This window comes from Gymnoscopelus braueri, assembly GCF_963280865.1.
Source record: "Gymnoscopelus braueri genome assembly, chromosome: 2".
NCBI lineage: Eukaryota > Metazoa > Chordata > Actinopteri > Myctophiformes > Myctophidae > Gymnoscopelus > Gymnoscopelus braueri.
Genome location: NC_137604.1, coordinates 10,620,212 through 10,637,274, shown reverse-complemented (window position 1 = coordinate 10,637,274; position 17,063 = coordinate 10,620,212). Strand labels below are relative to the sequence as shown.

The following is a 17,063-nucleotide window of genomic DNA, read 5'->3' as shown; positions in this document are numbered from 1 at the left end:
CAGAAATATATTTTGTTCATGAGCTGATCCACTGGGCTCTCATTAACTCCAATGCATTCCACTGAACTCACGGCTGCAGTCTGGCTCCCATGGTGCGACGAATCTGCCGGCTGGAATTGCATGATAGCGAAAATGACGTAGATGACCCTACCTTCTTTAAATATATCTTGATTTTGTGGTCATTATAGGTGAAAAAAAGTCAAAATATTCAAAAATAGCTAAAATAGTAGATCTACAAGCTCGCAATGCATAACAGCTCGCTTTGAGATTGTACATTCCCATATTTGTACGACAAGGTACAGTAAACATGGCTTAAGTGGTTAACAATTTAAGTCATATTATATTTGCGATTTTTGCTAATGAAATGTGTTAAGAAAAATCACCTATAATGACAAGAGAGTTAAGCATGTGTTGCATATATTTTCAGTTGTCATCCTCAGTGCCAGGAACCCCACTAGAGATGATGGAGAGGTGAGTATTATGACACTTTTCTGATGATTCTTTATTGTTTTTTGTATAAATAAGAAAATGATGCCAGGACTCACGTTATGTTCTTCAGGTATACTTTTTTATTTTAGCTTTAGAACGGTAGCAGGACAGACAAACACGTTTTGAAAATGGTTGACATAGTATCAGGGTGACATGCTGATTAAATGAAGGTGAAATCAAACTCTAACTGGTCCTAAACCAGTCTGTTTCTGGTGGATGTCTTCATTATACACTTCTGAAGGATTTTACTGCTATAAATGAAACCTGAAGACAACACCTGGAAACCAATCATGAGGAGCAAATACACACACAGACTATAGTTTGTTAGTCAGTGTACTATGTCGTTCACTATGTAAAACTTCAGTATCTCTTTCTCTCATCAGTGAGTGTCCTCTGGTCTCCTGGTGAGCCTCTGTGCATCTCCACTCCAAATTATGGGTGTGTGCAAATGTTCTTGACCAATTAAACTTTCCCCTTTTCCTCCCTATATCTGTCAGACCACAGGTCCAGACTCCATCTATCAGAGCCTCCAACCAGCCACTATGGATCAGAATCAAGTCTATGGTGTCATAACACAAACACAAGGTGAATCTCTCTCTCTCGCACGCACGCACGCACGCACGCACGCACGCACGCACGCACGCACGCACGCACGCACACACACACACACACACACACACACACACACACACACAAACAAACAAACAAACAAACACTCACTCACACAAGCACGCGCATGCAGAAATTTAGCAGTCTAGCCCAAAAGCAACAGGGATTCCCACAGAAACAACATTAAACTTATTATCAGTTTGATGACCATGTGTTGCATATATTTTCCAGTGGTCATCCTCAGTCCCAGGAACCCCACTGGTGATGATAGAGAGGTGAGTATTATCATTGGTCTTTGTTCCGGTGTAACTTGTGTGTTGCAGGGTTATTAGAGTTACTAAAACTAAGACTAAAACTAAAATGAGAAAAATATATATTTAAAAAATATGTCATTACTGAAACTAAAAGAAATCCTAAAATGTAAAAAAATAAAAATAATAATATGAACAATATAAAAGTAGCAAAAAGTTAAACCATCACAAATTAAACAGAATTGCATGTAAAATCATTTGTTTATTATTTTTTTTCTATCTGATGTCATGCAGATAGAAAATAATAAGTAGACTTGGTAACCTGACTGTAGAAAGTAACACTACAGTAAAGAACCTGGGGGTTATTATTGATTCTGAATTGAATTTTAATACACACATTAATCATGTTACCAAGATTGCTTTCTTTCATCTTAGAAATATTGCGCGAATTAGAGCCTATCTGTCGTTGGACGATGCAAAAACGCTGATCCACGCTATTGTTTTCTCTCGGCTTGATTACTGCAATGCACTTTACTCTGGCCTGCCAAAGAAAACAACTGACAGATTACAACTTGTTCAAAATGCGGCAGCCAGAGTTTTAACTAAAACCAAGATGAGAGAACATATTACTCCAGTTCTAGCTTCACTACACCGGTGACCGGTTGTTTTTAGGATTGAACATTTTAAAATTATTTTAATAGTTTATAAAGCTCTAAATGGTCTGGCACCTTCCTACCTCTATGACTGCCTAGAGAGATATGTTCCAAACCGGCCCCTCAGGTCTTCAAGTGCTGACATGCTCGAGGTGCCTACAATGACATATAAAAAACACGGTGAAGCATCATTTTGCTTCTACGGGCCGACAGCATGGAATAAACTCCCATTACACCTAAGACAGGCAGCCTCTGTCGATAGCTTTAAAGCACAGCTCAAGACCTATTTCTTCACTCTTGCTTTTAGCTGATTTTTTGGTTGATTTTTAAATCTCTGTGTCGTTACCCATGTCCTCACTGTATTGCCTGATTCACTGCCTTTTGCTATTATTTTAATGATTGTTTTATGTTTTTGCTTTTCTTTTTTGCCTTATTGTTAAATTGGTTGTAACTGTAATTATATTATTGCTCTGTAAAGCACTTTGAGCTGCATTTCATGTCATGAAAGGTGCTATACAAATAAAGTTTATAATTATTATATGAAGTCCTATTTTTTCAGTTTATATAAATCAAGACATTCCTATTAATACCTGAAATACTAAAACAAAGACTAAAACTAAATAAACCTAAATTAAAAGACTAACATGTACTTGTAAAACTAAAACTAAACTGAAATCAACCGCCAAACTGAAAAACTTAATATAACTAAAACTAATGAATATTTCAAAACTATGATGCTGTTCAGCTGTTGTGTTGTTTTCACCATTGCTACATTGTTTTGTCTGAATTGTGTTCATGCGTGATGCTTCTTCTTGGTCAAATCTCAGTCTCTGGGAACTCCTAACTGTTCCCTGGACACTGGCTTCTCACTGCTGACAGTTAGGATGGGTTAAATGCAGAGGACACATTCTGGATATTTGCAAATGTACTTAACCGATGAAACTTTATCTTCTCCTCCTCTGTCAGATCACAGGCCAGGACTCCATCTATGACAGCCTCCAATCAGCCACTATGGATCAGAATCAAGTCTATGGAGTCATAACACCATCTATAGAACCACATCACCCATGAGAGTATGACCTCTCTGTCACACGTCATCGTCTGTCACACGTCACGTCCGGTTGAGCATGTGAGTGAAGACGCAGCGTGAGACGCTCCTAAGCTTTATTTATTATATAATGGACTAACCCGGGCAAATACCTTAAACTTTCACTCAGTTTTAACAAAAGGAAAGAGATAACAAAAGGAAAGAGATAGAAGTAAGAAACAAAAGAAAAGGGTGTATAACTCTAAGTTTGTGATCCTGTACACGTGTTTTTGGATGCACCATGGCTACCCGCAGCAAAACTACCGTTGTGCTATCACCCGAGTTGGAGAAACTTCGCACTGTTCTAATTGAGGAACTGGGTGCTACTTTAATCACAACTCTTAAAAAGACACTCGATGATGCACTAAAGCCAATCACGGCCATGCTGGATGACATCAAAAAGACCACGGCCTCCCACGCCGTTAAGCTGACTGATATGGAGACTACATTGTCTGATCATAGTGACCGTATTACGGCGCTAGAGGTATCATGTTCTCTACTACAGTCAGACAATGATCAAATGAAGTCTAAATTATTAGACATGGAACGGCGCGGTAGACGCTTCAATTTGAGGGTCGTCGGTATCCCGGAACAAACGGAGGGTTCAGACCCGGTCAAGTTCATGGCCGACTTCTTTGTGGAGGCCTTGGGAGATTGCTTCACCACCCCCCCGACCTTGGACGCAGCTCACCGCATAGGACCTCCCCGCAATACAGCGTCTGGATCCAAGCCACGGGTCTTCATCGTGAGATTTCATTATCTCCAGGATAAAGAGCGTGCCCTGAGGCGCAGAAGAGATCAAAACAAGTTCCGTGAGAATATTATATTACTCTTCCCCGATCTGCCAGCCAGCGTCGCTAAAAAGCGAGCCTCATTTGCCGAGGTGAAGCACTCCTTTTGGAAAAAGAATGTCAAGATATCTACGCAAGACAACGGCAGCCTACGGGTGGTCCATGAGGGACGAAGGAGCGTGTTCGATTGCCCGGAGGAAGCCCAGAAATTCTACGATTCACTCTTCTCTGCTGGTGAGGATTAAACCGTGGCCTGTGGCCACTTTGGAGTGCAGCTTTACGCACAGTGCGCACACACATGCATGGTTACAGAACAGTCCAGTACTACGGACATAGACAGAGTGAGACGCGCGCACACGCACACGCACACACACAGAGCCCCCATCTGCTTATCTGTACTGACTCCCTGCTGAACTTACCCACGCAAGTTATGCCATTGCCTATTGAATATGGGTTCACACACGCACGCACACACACACACACACACACACATACATACATATTCACACAATTACAATTTACATATGGACGTTGATTGACTGTATAGCGCGTGCTTGCACAAACGCGCACCCACGACTCGCACATACATGGTCACAGTGCTCAGTCGTGCTTTTTATTTATTTTTTCGTTTCGGTTCACAACTAGAGCCAGGCCATAACTTTTTGTTTGTCTTTCTCTGATTCATGACTTCTCTTTTTTTTTCTTTTTTTTCCCCCTTTTTTCCCTCTCTCTCTCTCTTTCTCCTCTCGCTTTCTCTCTCCCACTGAAATAATTTTTTTACTTTGTCACATAGTCATGGGAAGCTATAAATTGGCTTATTTAGAGAGTTGTTTGTTAAGGAGCAGTAGGGACCATAACTAGAACCTTTCTGTCAATATGGGAGAGTTTGTATGTGCCTTTAGTAGGAGTTTCTTTCAATCCGTTTGTTTATTGAGGGAGATTACTGCTTGCACAAAGTATTACATTTAATGAAATAAATTGAACTAAACTTTTTTCCTGGTGGTCACAATTACATCTTTTTCATTATTTTTTCATTATTTTCATTATTTTCTACCTCAGTTACAACTACCTTTGTAACCTAATTAGGATGCTAGAGGTTGAATCTTGTTTTTCTATTATTATCCCAAGAGGGCACCAGAGGTTCAACTTTGATTGTTATTGTTATTGTGCAGCTTGTCAGATTGTGCATTGGATCCCTTCTGTCACTCACCTACTTACCTGCATCTGCTACCTTAAGGTTTAAGTTCATAAGTTTAGACGTACATGTAAAAGAACTTAGGAGCCTCTCCAAAATATGAGAGGTAGGTCTTTGTTCATAATGCACTGTTCCTTCAGCAGTGTATTAATCTGCAGTCTTCGTCATTTGGGGATGAAGACATTTTGTTTATTCGTTGTTTTGTTAGATTTGTGTTTGTCTTTTGTCCTTGTAGATGTGTATTTGAGTGTAGTGTTTTTGTGTGGCTCTCTCCATTGTTCATCCCTCCACCTGACCAGCTATGTCTGCATGCAATTGTTATTATTATTATTTTTCTGATTTAAAACATGAATACAGTTAAAGGTTTAAAAATTATCCATTTTAATATCAGAAGCGTTATTCCAAAGATTGACGAGTTGAGAGTCTGGGCAGCTACATATAAGCCTAATGTTATCACTCTTTCAGAAACTATGTTAAGTAGTATTATATCTGATGAAGAAATCCAGATAAATGACTACGTTTTGTATAGAACAGATAGAGATAGAGCAGGAGGTGGTGTGGCAACATATGTCGTTTCTAGTCTGGGGTCGGAACTTGTGGTTCCCCGGGTTGATTCTGTGGATTTTGATTGTCTTTTTGTTAAGTTAATTTTTCATCAAAACAAGCAGTTGATCATAGGTAATTTTTATAGGCCCCCATCGGCTCCTGTGGAAACTATTAGATCTATACTGTCCACAATCAACTCTCTAAATTGTCCCTTGGAATTAATCTTTTTAGGGGACTTTAATTGGAACTGGCTTCCTCGTTTCTCTTCAAATGAGAAGAAATTATTTGACAACATAAACTTAACTCAACTTATCACTGAGCCGACCAGAGTTACTGAAACAACATCAACACTATTAGATTTAATATTTGTTTCACATCCAGATAGGATTGTTAAATCAGGGGTCCTCTCCGATTGTTTTAGTGACCATTCTGGAATATTTTGTGTTTGGAAGATAAGATTTCCCCGTCTTCCTCCAAAAAATATAAATATGAGACAGTGTAGAAACATAAATACAGATAATTTTAGTGGACTAGAATAGGTTTCAGTTGATTCCTTTTGTTGAGGATGCGTCGAACTTTCTTTTAGATGAATTTGTCAGAGTTATTGATAAACACGCTCCTTGGAAAACAGTAAGAGTTAAAGGTAGACATTTACCATGGATCAACTCAGATCTCATAGGTCTCTTTAAACGTAGAGATACGGCTTGGGCAAAATACAGATCTACTAGGGACCCAGTTGACTGGGACTCTTATAAACATTTGAGAAATATTTGTAAGACTCAGACTAGAAATGCCAAGGCTAATTTTCATAGGAATGGACTTTCTCAAGATTTCAAAAATCCCAAACAGTTTTGGAATAAGTTGAATAGTATTCTTAAACCAAAGAAAAACTCTGTTCCTCAGATTCGTGTAAATGATGAAGTTGTCCATGACCCTGCTCTTATCTCTGATGTGTTTAATCGTTTTTTTTCCTCTGTTAGTAATTCTTATTCTTTTGATTCTCCTTATTTAAATAATCATGTTAGTAGTCCTATTAATGGTTCATTTTCATTTAGACGAATATTACCTACAGAAATTTCACAAGTTATTTCAGAACTTAAGGTTGGATGTGCCTCTGGTCCAGACGGATTAGAGGCCAAGTTTATTAAATTAGCTTCTCAAGTTCTCATCTTCCCTCTTGCAGATGTATTTAATTTGTCCCTATCAACTTGTCAACTTCCATCAATCTGGAAATGTGCAAAGGTCACTCCACTTTTTAAAGGTGGTGATCCTTTAGAAGTTAATAATTATAGACCCATTTCTATTATCTGTTCAATGGCAAAAATATTTGAAAAGCTCATTTATAATCAATTATCTAAATATATTAATGATCTCAATATTTTATCCCCATTTCAGTCAGGTTTCCGCTCCAATTTCTCCACTACTACTGCTCTTGTTAAATTTTCGGATGATGTATACTCCGCCTTAGATAAGAGTAAATTATTAGGTTCTATTTTTATTGATTTATCTAAGGCTTTTGATTTAGTTGATCATTATCTTCTTTTGGATAAACTTTATGATTTTGGCCTTTCTCGACAGGCATTACTTTGGTTTAGTTCCTACCTTCATAATCGTCGTCAGTGTGTTTCTTTTAATGATGTTAAATCGGATTTCTTGGTGATGGAAAAGGGTGTACCACAAGGATCAATCTTAGGTCCTTTACTTTTTTCCATTTTCATTAATGATCTTCCCAAAATATGTACAAATTGCTCCATACAGTTATATGCTGATGACACAGCTATTTATACATCTGATTGTGATATATCCAAAATTCAAAGCTCCTTGCAAACGGAATTCAATCTGGTTCAAAAATGGCTTTTAAATAATAATCTTATATTAAACAAGCAGAAGTCGTGCAGCATGGTGTTTGGTACTCGGTATTTTCTTAATCGTACATCCTCTGAATTATCTATTTTTTTTACAGATGGCTCTCCCCTTAAAACAGTGGAAACATTCAAATACTTAGGCCTTTGGTTAGATTCGGAATTTTCTTTTAAGCCCCATATCGATTCTCTTAGGAGTAAAGTAAATAATGGTCTCAGATTAATGTATAGATCAATAAACTGTTTTACTTTTCAAATAAGAAAACATATTGTTCAGCAGATTCTACTTCCTATCATTGACTATTGTGACATCATTTATCAGAACACCTCTGAGACACATCTTCATTCGTTAAATGTAGTTTACAATAATATATGTAGATTTGTACTCCGGTGTCCTTACAGTACACATCACTGTGTTCTGTATGATACGTTAAACTGGTTATCTCCTCATGATAGGAGACATTTTCATTGGTTGCTTTTTGTTTTTAAATGTATTTACTTTAATTATCCTTCTTATTTGAAAGAGCTTTTACGTCCGTTCAGTTCAAGATACCCATTAAGACATACACAACAACCTGTTTTTGAGGTACCTGTCGGTATAAACAAAGAAATTGGGAGACGTTCTTTTAAGTTTAAATCACCTTCTGATTGGAACAATTTATCCACTTTACTTAGATCAATTATTTCATTTTCTGTTTTCAAAATATCTCTGCTTGATTCCCTAAAATCTAACTGTTCTTGCTTTTAAATTCATAAAGTTGGCTTAACGGAAAGACAATCGGGGTTCGCGGAGTCGGCTTGGGGGGTTATGGGTTTTGACTTCGGACTGGAGATGACATATGTTGCCATGTATTCTTGTTGAATTTGATTTCATAATTGATTGTTTTATTATTATTTTATTTTTTCATTTTTATTATTATTTTTATTATGGCATAACAGATGTAGACTGGTCTGGGATGGTGTGAGAGCCCTTATGTGTATGTTTTGTTGTTGTTGTATGTTATGTGATTGTTTTGTGTCAGTGTTTGTGTGTTGTGCCTGAGGACCCCCTGGAAGACGAGATGCTGCATCTCAAGGGGTTTATCCTCCAATAAAATTTTCAAATCAAAACCTTATAATCACTATATTATTGATTGATTGATGTGTTGGTTGTGTGATGCCCCTCCCCCTGTTCATACTGATGCATCCTATTGGTTGTGCTCTCCTCCCCTTTCAGGAAGTGGCAGCAGAGTGGCGGTCATTAGTGGGAGGAGTTTCACCTGGGGTGGCTGGTCTGGAGAAACTATTTAGCTGTTCCCTCCCACATGTGCTCCTGTTTTCAGTTTGTTTTCATTTATCAACCGGTTCTTATTTTCCATTCTATTATCACTGATATTTACTGATTTTCTAGCATTTTCTTTAGTAATTATTTGTGACCAAACAAAGTTGAGTCTTCTCGCTGGGTCATTTGTTTCACTAGAGGAGAAAAACCTGATAATTTTTTTGTCTAAAATGTTTTAAAGCCACAGTAGAAATCTCCCTTAAATGTCAGAGCTTAAATCGGCGTGTAAATGTGATATGAATGTATTATTGTGCAAATGAAATCGGAAAGATGACTGGGTCTGCCAGGACTTATAATAAAGGAACATCCGCACTCTCTTCAGTTATATTCTTGATTTATTCTTTAAGGGTGAACAGCCGCAGCAAACAGATCTATCTAGAGAAACGGTTACATGTCGGCTTTCCGACATGTCGCCTTTCCGACGGTTACTAACCCTATACCTAACACTAACCCTAACCCTAACCGCACGCGGAAGCCACTAGTCGGAGTAGTGAGATGTCGGAATGGAAGCTGCACCCCCTAGAGAAACGGATGCGTTTCGGCACGTCGGCCTTCCTCAGCGTTTCAAACTAGAATACATCAAACAGAATGTGACATATAGCTATGCGATAGTGTACAGCTGATTCTCATTGGTGAATACAATTCACTTACAATTCATTGTACTATTAATGTTTACATTAAGCATTACACATAGTATTTGTTTAGTAAAAATATTCTTAAAGTTTCCACAAACTCCACAACCAGGACTTAGCCACATGTGGCTAATACTAAGCTAATACTATTGCACTTACCCTGTTTGCAGCCAATCTGGTTAATGTCTGTGCTCGATTACTTAGCGATGTGACTAGCGTTATTATTCCTGCAATTTCCGTGTCATGTACATCCCAAAGAAACAATTATTGACCACGTGTTCAAATGATTAGATTTTGGTATTGGAAAGGTTTCAGTTTCGATAAATTTCGTCTTTGTTGGTGTAAAAAGTTGAGCTCCATCGAGCTCCGATCTGTGACTGGCTAGGGCCGATAATGTAGGTCATATTTTATTTTAATAAGTTTGATTAATAAACAGTTTTCTTTTGACAGAAGATGTTTTGTGTGTTCTCCCTCCTATAGATTCACATTAGCAGGTTTGTCTTCACTGTCACTGCTTTTGGATTTAACTTACTCTCTTTCACAACAGTATACTATCTAATCCCAAGTACGGTGACCAGATCCCAACAAATAAAATTTGGGACAAGTTACCAATGCTGAGAGGTAGTCTAAAGAATGTCTTAATATCACTTACAAAATAAACATGTATATTCTGCCACTTAGCTGGAATCATCTATTTGCCATCTGTTTGATTTAGTAGCCACACACATGACTATTCAGGTTACAGTTTAGGCCTTTAGCATGTGAAGAACTTAACAAATTATATTTTATTTGAATTAAACTTTCCAGTGAAGAAATGATATATATTTAGATCAAATAACTTGTATTAAATCAGTCATCATCATGCCACAAATGACAATATAAATTCCATAAATGCATTTAAAACATGTAGAAATATGCTGAATTATGGATATTTAACATGGAATGCCTGCAGTCACTGCAGAGGGGCTGCCAAATTAATCGTTTTTATAGGACAGTTGTTTTATTTTTTCAACATTTTAAATATGTCTGAAAATACAAATAACATGAATATAACATATTTTATATTCATATTATATTATTTACACAACATTGATCATGGTGCTGTCAAACAAACCTTATGAATATTAATAACCCAACAATTATTCTGTTGTTGGACACAACCACTGCTCGCTGTATTGATGAGATGGCACCCTGGGCCCTGCATGGGCAAAAGGCGTTAAAAGGTTGCTACTGATGGTGCAAGAGCCATAACCTGTTAAAAAGCCTGTCAACGGAACCTGGCATGTTAACTGGGCTTTCTGGGCGTGACGTTCATGATGTCCTAAACCAGACTTTGTACCCACAGGATGTCTCAGAAATGCATCTGTTTCCTTATGTGCACAGTAGGCTTTTGCCTTCAGAGAAGCAAAGGGGTAGTGGTTATACCAGCCTATTTAGCAGCACTTTAATGTTTTCTGAAGTCAATAAGTCAATAAGTTTAAAATATCTTATTCTAAGAGTAACAGTGTCACTAATGGAACAAAAAAGAAAAGTGTGCATTAACACAGACACATTTACAATATGTATAAAATTGCATGAACGTTAATGGAAATTACAATCGTTAGTTCTTCTGCTAATCAATGTTAATGTACAGCATTATGTAACCATTTAACTGATTATTATTACGGGACATTTTTAAAGTGCATTAATCATAGTGAAGGTACAAACACTTATAGTACACACCAATGAGAGGTTTGATAAAGTTGTTGCATCTCAACAGAAGGAGGAAATGTCATTTCCAACAAGGCCACTCTTCAAAACCATAACCGGTTGTTGTGGTTTTGTGATGACGGAAGCTCAACACAAAGACAGACTACCAGCCTTTTTAGCAGCAATTTAATGTTATCTAAGTTCATCATTGTGTGCTCCAAACACAGGATCCAGTAATTAACAGATCCAAAGATACATACACTGCTATCAGTCAGTGAGGACCATTATTTGTATTCATTTGGTGCCAGTGGTCCTTTTGTAAAAGTAGGCCCTCACTGCAAATGAAAGTGAAACTTCCTAGAGTGTGATTCTAAACTGTCTGTGAATCTTAGAGTTATGTGATGACAGATAAATGAAGTGAAGCTAACCACAAATGGGTGTGTGTGTGTGTGTGTGTGTGTGTGTGTGTGTGTGTGTGTGTGTGTGTGTGTGTGTGTGTGTGTGTGTGTGTGTGGTGGGCGGGCGGGCGGGCGGGCGGGCGCGCGTGCGTGAGTGCGTGTGTGTGTTTGAAAACAGGACCATGTTTGCATTGAAGGTCAGAGGAAGAGGGTGGAGTTTAATAATGTAAAGACATTTAGACCTTTATTCAAAGCATGAGGAAGTCACATATCGTCTCCGGCCAGAACGAGACAAGTCACCTGCAGCTCGTTGTCATCATGATAATTGTCTACATTTACTGTTTGCTTTCTGGTGAGTGACCTCTGCTTGTTTTCATGTGTCTCTCTGCCTGTATGGTTGTCTCTGTTTTGAGTGTCTGTATGATGCTCTCAATGTCTCTGTCTCATCTTTGTCTGTCCACTGTTGTGTAGAGCATCTAGAAACGTTCTTCAAAAATACACTCCTCACATCATGTTGTCAATTAATAAGTTGTGTGTCATACTGATGAGCTGTTTCCTTGCTTATCTCTTGTACTGTAGTGTGGAGTATTGTGGAGACAACACCTCTCAGCATAACTGGTCATGTTGGGGGTGAAGTGTCTTTCACTGCTCAGCCTGGGATGTCTGGACCTCCACTGAGAGTAATACAAAATACCTCTGTAAAGATCCATGCCAGAAAGAAGACATCATTGCCAAGGCAGAATATGGAAAAACTACAAGAAGTGAAAGAATAACGTTGAATAACTCAGGAAAAGCCTTTATCGTGTCAATCACTGAACTCAAGAAGACAGACTCTGGAACATACAAATGTGGACTGGGGAGAACACTTGTGAACGATGAATTTATAGAAGTGCATCTTAATGTTGAAGATGGTAAGTCTATAACTACTGTGCTTCAATGATGAACTGTACATCATGTTTACATTGTGAGATAAACTATTGACTGCGTTCTGAATTTTATTCTCCATAATCCTGAAAGGACTACATTATTGTTATACAAATTATTCAAAAAAATATTAAACATAAATACATGACTTGATCAAATGTATTCCTCTTCTGCTCAAACATGCTTCCAGCTCCTGTTACAACTCTTAAGATGACGACTCCCATTACAACAGTTAAGATGACCACTACCGCGTCTACATTTCAACATCCTGATGTTTCTACGATGATCTCCATCGTATCCACAACAACCATGATTCATGAATCCTCTTCCTCCTCCTCCTCGTTAGGGACTGGTATGCCTTATTGTCCTTTTTCCCCCTTTTTTCTGTTTGATCAATTACCTCCACCAGGCTGAACACAGGGTGGAGTTTATGTTGTGTATGTTGTGTAGTTTGTCTGTCTGCAGCTATTTTTATCAAACAACTACACCAATCAGCAGGCATGTGTTCAGATAGGACCCAAGGGTGGGGTTGAGACCCTGCCATTGTGCTCTCAGATATAAATGTGTCCTTTAAATATAGATAGTGTTCATAATGAAGATTACACTTCAAATTCTACCGCAGGTCCTATATGAGCGCTTGGCGCTTGCCTATTGTTCCCATTATTCTGAAACCCCAATAGTCCTACAAATGTTAGGTTAGTGTGAAGTTAAGGTTAGGCTTAGTAATAATGTTTGCAATTGGACCAATGGTTCATCGGAATAAAGAGCCAGTGTTTTATCCATGTTTTCAATATTTTAGAGAGTGATGGGTTTTATTTAGAGAGTAATGTCAAGTGTTGCATTTTTTCAAGTGTCACCTGCTATAGGATCAGACCAAGGACGTGTAATGAAGAGGAAACTGTCATTTGGTTGATGATGGGGGAAGATAACGATCATGATAGCTTTTAGGCGCTCGGGTGGAGCAGTGGTAAATTGCCTGCCCACCACTGCGGAGGTTGTGGTTTCGAATTCAGTGTGGTGCATTCGGCTTTGTCGAGCGTCTACACAAACACAATTGGCCCTGTTTCGGGGGAGAGGGGCCGGCCAGGGAGGGTGATAATTGTCACTGCACATACTCCTATGGGCTGGGGGGTGGCATCTGTTAACAGGGAGTGTTGGAAGGCTCTACGTGCTCCTCACTGGTAGCTAAGTCAGTAGGATACAACAGCAGTGACAACACAGAAATGTGTGTGGAGAGGAATCACTGGGTATGACGATTAAATTGAGGGAAAAAAAGGGGATAAAGTAGAGCTCTTCACTTGTCTAAAAACAAAACCGAAATGGAAATGTGAAATCTGATCCGATTCTGAGCCATTCCGAGCTTTTTTTCAAATAACAAAACCAAACCCGGGTGGGCCCATGACAATTTCGTACGATTCCGAGCCGGACCCTAATTGGACCGGTGAAATTTATTTCCAATATAAATCCAGTCAATGGATTTTTTCTATTGACAAGAACTGTAGAGGGTGCAGCGGAGTAACTAACATTTTGGCCAAAAAGTGTATTTTAGACGTGAGGTGGGGGGGGAGTATTCCCACTCAGTAGAGTTGGCTTTCAACTCCATAAAACCGTCGTTTTATGTTTTGGTCAGTAGCAAATGTATATATATTTTTTTTACTGCAGACGAGAGGCTGCGCAGCCTAAGGTGCGGGACGCAATGGCTCATAAATCCCATAGCCTTAAGGGGCTATGAATTAGTGCTAGAGATTAGAGCTCTTCACGGCTCCAAAAAAAACGGTCCGGACCCGAAATGGAAATGTGAAATCTGATCCAATTCCGACTTCTTTCCGAGATTTTTTTCAAATAACAAAACCAAACCCGAGTGGATCGGTGACAGTTTCGTACGATTCCGACCCATTCCGACTTTTTCATTTTTTACGGACCCGGACCCTAATTGGACTGGTGAAATTTGTTTCGAAACTCGATTATTTCCGTGATTTTACAGACCCCGACCCTGCAGACACCCCTTCAAAAAAGCGCAAATGAAACAATACAAAAATAAATCATTTGCGCAGAGGTATTAATGTAATATGTGTGACAAAAGGTTTTCTTTGTAAATAATTGTGGACTTTATGAAATAATAGCAGACCTATTGACCACTGACCATTTTATGATTAAAGCTTTGCTTTCACCTCGTTCATTGAGGACAACGGTGTCAGAGGAATCCATGAATGGACGCCGGCATTTTCAAATCAGCCTGGCTGGCAGCTGACTTGCCTTGCAGTACGGTGCGGTACGCATCAGTGGTGTAAAGTAACTAAGTACATTTACTCAAGTACTGTACTAATAGCCGATCTACAAGCTCACACTGCGTCGCGTCGTTCCGGACTTTTACTTGTAATAGTAGAGTATTTCTACATTTGTATCGATACTTTTACTTAAGTAAACAGCTGGTGCGAATGCATAGCGTAGCTCAACTTTTTGGATCTACAGTACAAGCCTAAAACATCGTGCAAGATGCACAGCCATTTTCACGTCGCTGCTGCACTACAGGTCAGTCTAAAACATCGCACACAAGTTAAACAGCACTTCATTGCGTTTCTCTCCTGATTAGTGCAGCCGTGCGCGCAGGCATACTACGGGTCTTCTCGGATCCACTCAGGTATTTCACATAATGATAGACAGACCCGAGTTCCGAGGTAATACTGACCGATTCCGCCCCGCCCCAGAGTGATTATGATAAAACACGGATCAGACCCGTACAGGTTTCGGGTCCTCTCGCGTACTTTCGGAATCGGGGGCCCCGTGAAATGATCTACAAGAGATAACCAGCTTTATAGCCCACAGCCTGGTCACAAGAGCCAATCACCAGCAGGGTCCACCTAATAGCCAACCACTCACATTCAGTCACCACTCAGTCACCACTCACACCAGCCGGTAGTCAATCAGCCACTCATCACTACTCAATCGCTCACACACATCATAGAGCGTCGCAGTTCCCGCCCACTTCCTGTTTTTTTTGGTGCCGGAAGAAAAAACTCAATGCATTTTTCCATTGACATTTCCAAAAATATTTATATCTATTAATTTAAGCCTCGAATCAAGCCATCACGAGATGACATGAATCATGACCATAAAACGTTTTTTTCTGTGATTTTTTTTTATTTTATATTTAATTATATGATATACTATATTTAATAAATACCCTTTGTTTTGCCGTTTTCAACAAAAAAAAAATCACAGAATCAAACGTTTATGGTCATGATTCATGTCATGTCATGATGGCTTGATTCGAGGCTTAAATTAATAGATATAAATATTTTTGGAAATGTCAATGGAAAAATGCATTGAGTTTTTTCTTCCGGCACCAAAAAAAACAGGAAGTGGGCGGGAACTGCGACGCTCTATAAGGGGAGAGACATGCACAGGGAAGACCACAATATCAATATGAACATTCTTACTGAGCCACAAAATTATGCAAAGCTTTTGTAAGGAGGCTGTCCGTTGGTTTGGCATACAGTAGGCCTATGTACGTATGCAGTGTCATGCGGTCTAACAATGAGTCCATCACTTCTAGGTTTGCTGGTCAGCTTGGCTGTTGTGTTAGCAGTGACAGTGATGGCAGTGCTGATGTTCTACATAAAAAGTGACAAAAAACCACAAGGTGACAACACACACACACACACACACACACACACACACACACACACACACACACACACACACACACACACACACACACACACACACACACACACACACACACACACACACGAGTATAGACCTTCATGTAACCCAGACTACCACTTTCTCCCTATTTTCCAGTAACCGTCCTCAGTGCCGGGAACCTCACTGAAGATGTTGGTGAGGTGAGTGTTATGTTGTGTTGCTTTCACTGTACATTATTGGATTTTTTTTAAACGTTGTTTTTGTTTTCAATGTGTTTGTGCTTGATGCTGTTCTGTCTTGGTTTGATTGATTGATTGAATACTTTATTTGCGGTCGTCTGCTCTTCAGACCAGGAGGGTATTTGATCAATCATGACACAGTATTCATGAAAATGTATTTGTAAATATTCTTTTTAATATAGTTTTTAATTTTGTTTAGCAGCTATAGCTAGGTAGTATTTGACTCATTTGGTTTACAATAGGAGTTATTGGCATGACTGCACGGATGAAAAAGAAGTGTGTAAATTATATGACATCCATCCTGTATGTGCTACTCATTTTCAGAGCTTCTGAAGTACAGATAGTCCATCTGACACTCTCCCCCTCCCGTCATGTACAGACTTAGTCGAAAACCTTTTATTATTGTGGGAGCCAACACGTATGTCTTGACACTAATCTCTAGGTGATTAAATGAAGGTTAATAGTCCTTGGGCCAGACCAGATATTGGTACCACTAAGTCGGCAAAACCTTACCTATACTAAATTGTTTTTTGGGCCAATATAAGTAAATAAAAATATGATAGCCTTTCCATAGGAGCAGCTTTTTATATTTTTTGACATTTTGTTATTTTTCTCTATAGGCGGATTTTCATTCATAGCCAACAACATATTAAAAGTTATATAACAAACTTTTTGGACATCACACTGCTCCTTTTTTTAATTTTTTTTAAATAAATTAAACAAACCTGT

At 38.8% G+C, this 17,063-nt stretch overlaps 1 protein-coding gene across 3 annotated transcripts in view; it reads left to right on the top strand.

Moving 5' to 3' along the window:
• LOC308099016 (uncharacterized protein) overlaps positions 1-17,063 on the top strand; it is a 97,964-nt gene that overhangs the window by 56,125 nt on the left and 24,776 nt on the right. For 2 of the 3 annotated variants that reach the window (XM_080447534.1, XM_080447536.1), the window contains exon 1: positions 12,691-12,799. The exons of the other annotated variant lie outside the window; for it this stretch is intronic. In XM_080447534.1, the coding sequence (XP_080303660.1) occupies positions 12,730-12,799 (70 nt within the window). In that variant the 5' untranslated portion in view covers positions 12,691-12,729. Of the gene's footprint in view, positions 1-12,690; positions 12,800-17,063 lie in introns of those variants that run through there. 3 annotated transcript variants of the gene reach the window in all.